This window comes from Carlito syrichta, unplaced genomic scaffold, assembly GCF_000164805.1.
Source record: "Carlito syrichta isolate Samal-C Ts95f unplaced genomic scaffold, Tarsius_syrichta-2.0.1 Scaffold287539, whole genome shotgun sequence".
Classification (NCBI taxonomy): domain Eukaryota; kingdom Metazoa; phylum Chordata; class Mammalia; order Primates; family Tarsiidae; genus Carlito; species Carlito syrichta.
The window spans coordinates 234,067-243,467 of record NW_007231635.1 but is presented as its reverse complement, the minus strand read 5'-3'; the positions used below and the strand labels follow the sequence as shown (position 1 = coordinate 243,467).

The window sequence follows — 9,401 nt, the reverse complement described above, 5'->3', positions numbered from 1 at the left end:
CACCAGACCAACTTAGACAGGAACGAGGAAACTCTAGTATGCCCAGGGCCAGCTGGGAGACTCCGGCGGGGATGGACAGGCTGGAGAGAGGTGAGCAGGCACGACTGCCGGGCCTGGACTCCAGAGGACAGGCTGGCTGGGGTGCGCAGGAGGCCCTGGCCTTGAAGAGTTGGAGGGAAGGGAAGGGAGAGACAGAGGGGGACATGGAGGGTGTGATGTGGTGGGGGCCGTGGCCTCTGCAGGGCTCTCAGCCTCCTCAGCCCTAAGCGCGGCCCCGAAGTCTCCAGACTTGCTGGCTGCCGCTTCTCCACGGGTAAAGTCCCTCCCGCCGTGTTTTCCTCCGTGTTGATTAGTGGGATGAACTCAGTTTCCTACAGCTTTGAGGCCTTCGGCTGTGAGGTGGACTCTCCAGCACGGCCTCTGGGCCATTTTACAGCCCACCTTGCTCCCATTCACATCAGCTAAGAGAGTTTTTACAGCTTATGTTGCAGATAACCCATTACATGTGTGTTTTTAAAAGCTGCTTCTAGCCGGGCTCAGTGGCTCAGCCTGTCATCCCGCGCCTTTGGGAGGCTGAGGTGAGTGGATTGCTTGAGCCCACAGGTTTGAGACCCGCCTGGGCAGCGAGACTTCATCTCTACAATAAATCAAAAAATAGCCGGGCGTGGTAGTGCGCGCCTGTAGTTCCACTACTGGGAAGGCTGAGGTGGAAGGATCGCCGGAGCCCAGCAGGTCGAGGCTGCGGTGGCCGGGAGCGGCTGCTGCACTCCAGTCTGGGTGACAGAGTGAGACTCCAACTCAAAAAAAAAAAAAAAGCTGCTTCTGTTCTTTATCCCCCTCCCATTCTGACCCCATCCCCCAGCTGAAAGAAAAAAGGAGGGTTCGCACTTCAGAATCGGCCCTCCGGTTGAATCCTGCCTCCCAGCAGCATGAGCCTTGAGCTGCTTTCTTAACCTCTTTGACCTCGCTTTATACCTCTGTGAAATGGGACCAGTACTCCCTTGCAGGTTTGTCACGAAGGTGAAAAATAACGTGTCTAGAAAAACGCGGGCATGACTGTGTGCAAATCCCTCGAACTCGGCTACTCCCAGTGTTCTGGAGCAGCATTGGCAGCACGAGGGGGTGGGGGGGTGGTGTCTCAGGTCCCACCTGCTGAATCCAAGTCTGCATTTGGACAAGACCCCCAGGGGATTCAGATGCGCACTGAAGTTTGCAAGGTTTGAGAGGCCGGAGTCTGAAAGAGTGCCCGGGGCGCGGATTACTGGGTGGGTGGGCTTTCTCTGCGAGATTGAGGCCAAGCCATGGTCAGAGTCAGTGCTGGCGGGGGCGGGCTGGGGTTGGCGCCGAGGGAACAGAGCAGGCGTGCAGAGCGCGGTGAGGGATGGGAATCCCGTGGGCCTGCCGTGGGGCAGGGGGCCGGGCTCTGTGGCTTCATCTCGCCAAGGTTGGCCGCCCAGAAGGGACGGTATCCCGCGGTCTCCGTGGAAGGAGGGGGGAAGGATGAGGGCTGGAGGCATAAAGAAGGGAGCTGGCGTGAGCACCCCAGGGAAGACGAGCCGAGGAGTCCGGGTGTGACCGGCAGGGGAGTGGGGCCTCACGGCCTGATGCATCTGCGCGAGCTTTGGGGCCTGAGCGGGTAAAAGAAGGTTCAGAGGTGTAAGAGAGCGGGCGGTCCAGGAAGGCAGGAGGTGAGCTCTCAGAGAGGGAAATTCTGACTCAGGGCCGTGATAGTGGACATCTTAGGGGTGGTAGGCTGGGTGGCCTGTAGTCAAGTACGTGCTCATTCAGGGCGTCTGCCTCTTCTGCCGTTTTGACTGGTTTAGCTCTCATGTCTGGGGAAGAGGTAGTAACCTGTGACTAAGATCAATTGGGGATTGGGGACAAAATCCCTGCCGACCTTACATTCATTAACTCAATTAGTTTTGAGTTGGAGTGTCATTCTGTCACCCAGGCCAGAGTGCGGTGGCAGGTTACCATAGCCTCGACCTGCGGGGCTCGGGTAATCCTTCCGCCTCAACCTTCCAAGTAGCTGGGACTACAGGTGTGTACCACCACGCCTAATTTAAAAAAAAAAAAAATTGTAGACGAAAGATCTTCCTGTGTTGCCCAGGCTGGTCTTGAACTCCTGGGCTCAGACAATCCTCTCACCTCAGCCTCTCAAAGTGCAGGGATTACAGGCGTGAGTCACCGTGCCTGGTCCTACCTATGCTTTTTTTAGTTTTGTTTTTGAGTTGGAGTCTCACTCGGTCGCCCAGACTGGAGTGCAGTGGCCGCCCCCGGCCACCACAGCCTCGCCTGCTGGGCTCTAGTGATCCTTCTGCTTCAGTCTTCCGAGTAGCCAGAATTACAGGCATGCGCAACCACGCCCGGCTGATTTTTTGATTTATTGTAGAGATGAGGTCTCGCTGCCCAGGCAGGTCTCGAACCCACGGGCTCAGGCAGTCCACTCACCTCAGCCTCCCAAAGACGCGGGATTACAGGCTGAGCCACCAAGCCTGGCTTTTTATTTTTTTTTTGAGTTGGAGTCTCACTCCCTCTCCCAGACTGGAGGGCAGTGGCCGCTCCCGGCCACCGCAGCCTCGACCTGCTGGGCTCCGCCGATCCTTCCGCCTCAGCCTTCCAAGGAGCTGGAACTATAGGAGTGCACTATCACGCCCGGCTAATTTTTTGATTTATTGTACAGATGAGGCCTCGCCAAGTGGCCCAGGCGGGTCTCAAACCCACAGGCTTAGGCAATCCACTCACCTCAGCCTCCCAAGGCGCGGGATTATAGGCTGAGCCACTGAGCCCGGTGTTACCCATGTTTTATATAGCATTTATTTTGTGTCAGGCACTGCGCTTTCAGTTGTTAACTCATTTAGTAAACTTCGTAACTCCATAAGGTAGGTATCCTTATTACCCTAATTTTTTTTTTTTTTTGAGTCAGAGTCTCACTCTGTCGCCCAGACTGGAGTGCAATAGCACGCTCACAGCCACCAAAGCCTCAACCTGCTGGGCTCAGGCATTCCTTCCACTTTAGCCTACAGATGCACACCACCACACCCAGCTAATTTTTTGATTTGTTATAGAGATGAGGTCACCAGGTTGCCCAGACAGGTCGCAAATCCGTGGACTCAGACAATCCTCTCACCCCCCCCACAGTGCTGGGATTATAGGCGTGAGCCACCACGCCTGGCCTATTACTCTCATTTGACAGTAGAGGAAACTGAGTCAGAGAAGGGGAGTAACTTGCTGAAGGTCACACCAAAAGTGGCAGAGCTGCAGGGGTTCAAACCCAAATGGCCTGGCTGCAAAGTTCAGGCTCAAAATCACAGGACACTGATCTGTAATTCTGTGTTAGTCCAGATCATTCAGAGCCAAAGTAAGTCTCTGCAAACATGGGAAGGAATTGATCTACTTAGCTAAAATGTGGCAACATTTGTTTCCTTGCCTTTTAAGACGAGAGGCTTGTATTTTGGCCCTAGTCTTTCTGCTCTCAGTAGTTTTGTGACCTTGGACAAATTGCTGAATAGCTGTCAACCCCTGTAAAATCAGGGTTGGGCTAGCTGATCCTGAAGGTCTCCCCTCCTGTCTCCAGAATTCTTTGAGTCCACGCTGAGCCATGCTGTGAGCCATGTGGCTCTGCGTCCAGGCTTGACTGCCCTGGCTCTTTGCCCATCTTCTGAGCACTCCTTGTGATTCTGCAGCCTCTGCCTATTGTCTCTCACCTGCCTGGTGCCTCTGAGGGCTCTGGGAATTGTTTGTTCTGTCCTTGTCAGCAACTACTTCCTCATTCCAGCCCATTTCCTGTGCTGTGAAACCAAGGATCTCTCCCTGTGCTGCTTCAGGGTACGCAGGTGTTCAGAGAAACTCCTGGGGAAAGTCACAGAAATGGTAAAACCAGTAAAGGCATTTCTAGATGAGAGGCTGTTTCTTTTCTTTTCTTTTTTGAGTTGGAGTCTCACTCTGTCACCCAGACTGGAGTGCAGTGCACTCGACCCGCTGGGCTCCAGCGATCCTTCTGCCTCAGCCTTCCAAGTAGCTGGAACTACAGGCGCGCGCTTCCACGCCCGGCTCATTTTTGATTTGTTGTAGAGATGAGGTCTTGCCAAGTTGCCCAGGCAGGTCTCGAACCCGTGGGCTCAGGCCATCCACTCACCTCGGCCTCCCAAAGCGCTGGGATTACAGGGTGAGCTACCGAGCCCGGCTGACTGTTTTTTATTATTACTGATTTTTTTTTTTTTGAGTCAGGGTCTCACTTGTCACCCTGGCTGGAGTGCAGTGTCATGGTCATGACTCACCACAGCCTTGACCTACTGGGCTCAGACAATCCTCCTGCCTTAGCCTCCCAAGTAGCTGAGTCTACAGGTGTGCCACACCCAGCTAGTTTTATGATTTTTGTTGAAATGAAGTCTCACTGTGTTGCCCAGGCTGATTACTGATTGTTTTTTGGAAGTTTTGATTGAGGGTATCAGCCTCAATCAAAGGGTAAGTCTGGGTAAGTTGGAGTTAAGCGATTAAGCCTCATCCCTCAGAAATGTTACTTGTGTTTTCTTCCACATCTAGCCTTAAGTCTCGGAAGGGCCAGGGAAAGGGTTGTGCTCCACAGGTTGCCCTCACACCCCAGACCACAAGGAGAACAGACCCAAACATCTTTAGCTGTGCCCAAATATGACACTCCCTTAGATTTGACACCCTTCCTGGAGGGGAATTGTTGCAGTTCTGGCTAGGCTTGGTGGCTCATGCCTGTCATCTCAGCACTTTGGGTTTGAGACCTGCCTGGGCACCTTGGTGAGACCTCATCTCTACAATAAATCAAAAAATTAGTCGGGCATGGTGGTGCATGCCTGTAGTCCAGCTCCTTGGAAGGCTGAGGCGGAAGGATCACCTGAGCCCAGCAGGTCGAGGTTGCAGCGGCTATGAGCGTGCCCCTGCACTCTAGCCTGGGCAGCAGAGTGATACTCTGACTCAACAAAAAAGAGTTACAATTCTGAAATCTCTCATCAGTAGTCTAATTGGCTAAAAAAAGGTGTTGCTAGCATTTGGAGACATCCTTCCCATTTTTGCTTCATCTGAAAAGAGAAGATTCAGAACAATGCTGGATACAATACCACGGCTAAAAGGCTACATTCTAGAAAACCTATGTATTATTGGAAGGCAGGCGTTGTGTCTATGACCTCAGTCCTCTGCATCTTGGCGGCTGCCCAGCTCTCCCTGGCCACTTGGAGGTGCTCCTGTTGCTGCTGCTAAGCCCAGTGGCGTGATCTCACTTGTGGATGCAGATCGGAAGGGTTTGCCAAGAACCCTTGAGGAGTGCATGCTGGCCTGTGTTTGCCGTGGTTGCTCTCTCGTGTTGTTCCAGAGATGCAGGGATGGAGGGTGCTTTATAGACACGTGACCCCTCTAGGATGTGCCGGGAACAGAACAGGAGCTGATGGGGTGTCTGCCAGAGTGCTGTAACTTTGCTTATGTTGCAGTGAGGGGTTAAAAAAAAAGAATACACGCTTTGGGCACTACTCTTCATTTTGCCATTTTCTGAAAACTGGCACGGCCACATGTTTTCTTATTTTTTGGAAGACATTATAGTCCATCCTCTTTGATGGTGACATCCTTACAGTAAGTTCCATCGTGCCTAGCACAGAGCTTGGCACAGGGTGGGCATCTAGTCATATTCGGAGAGCAAACACTTGAAGGAGTAGAGAATTTGTGACCAGCTCTACTGTGTTCTGCGATATGAGGCATTCCTGATTTTCCTGGTGGTCTTATTATTTATTTATTTATTTATTTTTGAGTTGGAGTCTCACTCTGTCGCCCAGACTGGAGTGCAGTGGCCGCTCCTGGCCACCGCAGCCTCGACCTGCTGGGCTCCGGCGATCCTTCCGCCTCAGCCTTCCGAGTAGCCGGAATTACAGGCGCGCGCTACCATGCCCGGCTAATTTTTTTGATTTACTGTAGAGATGAGGTCTTGCTGCCCAGGCGGGTCTTGAACCCGCGGGCTCGGACAATCCACTCACCTCATCCTTCCAAAACACAGGATTACAGGCTGAGCCACTGAGCCCGGCTCTTATTTTTTATTAGTTTATTTATTTATTTATTTTTGAGTCAGAGTCTCACTCCATTGTCCAGGCTGGAGTGCAGTAGAACCATCACGGCTCACCCCAGCCTCGACTTCCTGGGCTCAGGTGATCCTTCTGCCTCAACCTCCCGAGTAGATGGGACTAGTGGCATGTACCACCATGCCTGGCTCATTTTTTGATTTTTTTTTGCAGAGATGGGGTCTCACTGTGTTGTCCAGGTTGGTCTCAAACTCCTGGGCTCAAGCAATCCTCCCACCTCGGCCTCCCAAAGTGCTGGGATTATAAGCGTGAGCCACCGTGCCTAACCTTGGTCTTATATTTTAGTATTTCAGTAGCATTTAGGGAATATATATATGTATATATATATTTTTTTGAGTTGGAGTCTCACTCTGTCGCCCAGACTGGAGTGCAGTGGCCACTCCCAGCCACTGCAGCCTTGACCTGCTGGGCTCCGGTGATCCTTCCGCCTCAGCCTTCCAAGTAGCTGGAAGCATTTAGGGAATATTTACTGTGTTTCTGACACTGAGATGACAAAGGAATTAGTAAATGGAGTTCACAATGGAACAGAACCGGTTATAACTGAACAGCAGAATGAGTTGTTGCTTTTTAAAAGTCTGAAGGAGCCGGGCTCGGAGGCTCAGCCTGTAATCCCGTGCCTTTGGGAGGCTGATGTGAGTGGATTGCCTGAGCCCACGGGTTTGAGACCCGCCTGGGCAGCAAGACCTCATCTCTACAATAAATCAAAAAATCGGCCGGGTGTGGTAGCACACGCCTGTAGTTCCAGCTACTCGGAAGGCTGAAGGCTGAGGCGGAAGGATTGCCGGAGCCCGGCAGGTCGAGGCTGCGGTGGCCGGGAGTGGCCACTGCACTCCAGTCTGGGTGACAGAGTGAGACTCCAGCTCAAAAGCAACAACAGCAACAACAACAACAACAAAAAGTCTGAAGGAATGAGTTATTAGATCACTGTGCTTCGAGACCCGCCTGGGCAACTTGGCGAGACCTCATCGCCACAATAAATAAAAAATCATTTGGGCTCGGTAGCGCGCGCCTGTAGTTCCAGCTACTTGGAAGGTGGAGGCGGAAGGATCGCCGGAGCCCGGCAGGTCGAGGCTGCGGTGGGAGTGTGCCACTGCACTTCAGTCTGGGCAACGGAGTGGGACTCCGACTCAAAAAAAAAAGATCACTGTGCTTGTGGGGCCCTCAGCATGATGGGACTGAAACCGAGGCCTGGGGCTGTTACTATGGGAAGCTCCAGGAAGCAGGTGGGCATTTCAGGTATGAACGTGGCCAGTGTGAGCACTCACAGGTGGAGGCAGATCGATGCGTGCGGGTTGGTGTCCCATTTGGGGATTAGCTGACTTAGGCTGGGAAAGGAAGAGAGACCTCAGGGAATGTGGATCGGAAACCCCGGGGAGGGGAGGTCGGAGGAGGGGGAGAATGTGGGCAAAGTCACCCTGAAAGGTGTTGGCAACACTGTCAGCGCCACGGAGTATCTCAGAGCCAGCGTGTGGGAGGCTGGTGAGGTCCGCCGGGGTTTGCGGAAAGCCAGCCTGCTAAATTAAGGTGATAAGTCAGGCCGTGATCCTATTTTTGGTTGTTTCTTGTAAGGAAAACAGCTCACAATCCAATTACTGATGTTCCCCTTAGGTAGTTTATCAGAGCATTTCTTCAAAGAAGTATCACCCAATAAGAGACAGATCAGTTTTAGAGGCAGGATGGGGAATTTTAGTTGGTTTTCTCAGGAAACAGGGTTTATGCAGTCATGTGTTCTATTCTTCGGAGTCCCCTTTCTTCACCATTTATCCCACGGACGAGTTTCATCTGAGACATCAGGATGCATCCCAGAAAGCTTAGTGTCATACCTGGCCATCGGGGAACGAGGGAAGGTAGCTCTGTTGATGCGTCTCTGGAGGGTACAGGGGGAACAAAGTGTTTAGGCTACCTGTGGGAGCCTCAGGAAACCTGCATGCCGGCCCGAGTTGCTCACGCCAGGGCTTGCAGGTAGTGGGCGGCAGGAGGTGAGCTCGGTCCTAAGGAAATGTTGATCATAAGGCCAGCTCTGTTTTCGCTACAGTGTGTTCGTTTGAGGAATTTGGCTCTCAAGTGTGAAGACTGAGTGCATAATCGGGTGCTTGTGACTCCTTTTTTTTGAGTAGGGGATCTCAATTGGTCACCCAGGCTGGAGTGCAGTGGCACCATCATGGCTCAACACAGCCTCAGCCTCCTGGGCTCGGGTGATCTTCTTGCCTCAGCCTCCTGAGTAGCTGGGAACACAGGCGTACACCGTCACATCCAGCTAATTTTTTTTTTTTTGAGTTGGAGTTTCACTTTGTTGCCCAAGCTGGAGTGCAGTGACACACTCATTGCCACCACAGCCTCGACCTGCTGGGCTCAGGCGATCCTTCCGCCTCAGCCTTACAAGTAGCTGGAACTACAGGCACGTGCCACCGAGCCCGGCTGGTTTTTTTGATTTATTATAGTGATGAGGTCTTGCCAAGTTGCCCAGGCTGGTCTCGAACCTGTGGGCTCAGGCAATCCTCACCTCCCAAAGCGCTGGGATTATAGATGTGAACCACTGTGCCCGGCTAACTTTTAAAACAATTTTTTTATAGAGGTAAGGTCTTGCTGTGTTGCCCAGGTTGGTCTCCAATTCCTGGTCTCATGCAGTCCTCCCATATTGGCCTCCCAAAGTGCTGAGATGATAGCATGGGCCACCATTTCTGGCTGGTGATTCTGCTTGAAATTTTCCTAGGTATCCCTCACTTCATGCCCTTAAAAATGACTGTGAGATATAGGCATGCATTGACCTTCTTGGTTTACATATTTGTTTTGGAATTATTTTCAGTTGTTTGATTCTTTGGATTTCTTTTTTTTTTTTTTCGTATAGAGGTAAGCTTTATTTATCTTTGGTCAATGCTGAGGAATAAGATTGCTGAAACTTATGTTAAAGTATGTGTTTGATTTTACAAGAACCAGTTTTCAAAATGGCTGTACCATTTCACATCCCCACCAATACGAAGGTTCTGACTGCTCTGCATCTTTGCTGGTACTGACTGCTGACCCTTTGGTGATTCTTTGGATTTCAAGAGAAGCCTCATTTCCCCAGAGAGATGAGGACACATTTAGACCCAGGAATGCCACTGCCTATAGCTGAACTGTCAGTCCTTCGTTGTTGTGGACTGTCACTTAGCCACATTCCTGCTTAACTAAGGTGATCTAGTTAGTATGAACGGTGTGGTCTCACCTCAGACTCAAAAGCAGGACCATGTCTGTTTTTTTTTGTTTTGACTCAGGGTCTCACTGTCACCCAGGCTGGAGTGCAGTGGCACAGTCACGGCTTACCAC

General features: G+C 51.8%; 1 protein-coding gene across 1 annotated transcript in view; it reads left to right on the top strand.

Annotated features, from left to right (window-relative positions):
- Nucleotides 1-7,447: 7,447 nt before the first annotated feature.
- The window catches only part of PTGFRN (prostaglandin F2 receptor inhibitor), a 76,703-nt gene continuing 74,749 nt past the window's right edge, over nucleotides 7,448-9,401 (top strand). Inside the window, exon 1 of the mRNA XM_021709875.1 lies at nucleotides 7,448-7,574. Within this exon, the coding sequence (XP_021565550.1) occupies nucleotides 7,448-7,574 (127 nt within the window). The remainder of the gene's footprint in view (nucleotides 7,575-9,401) is intronic.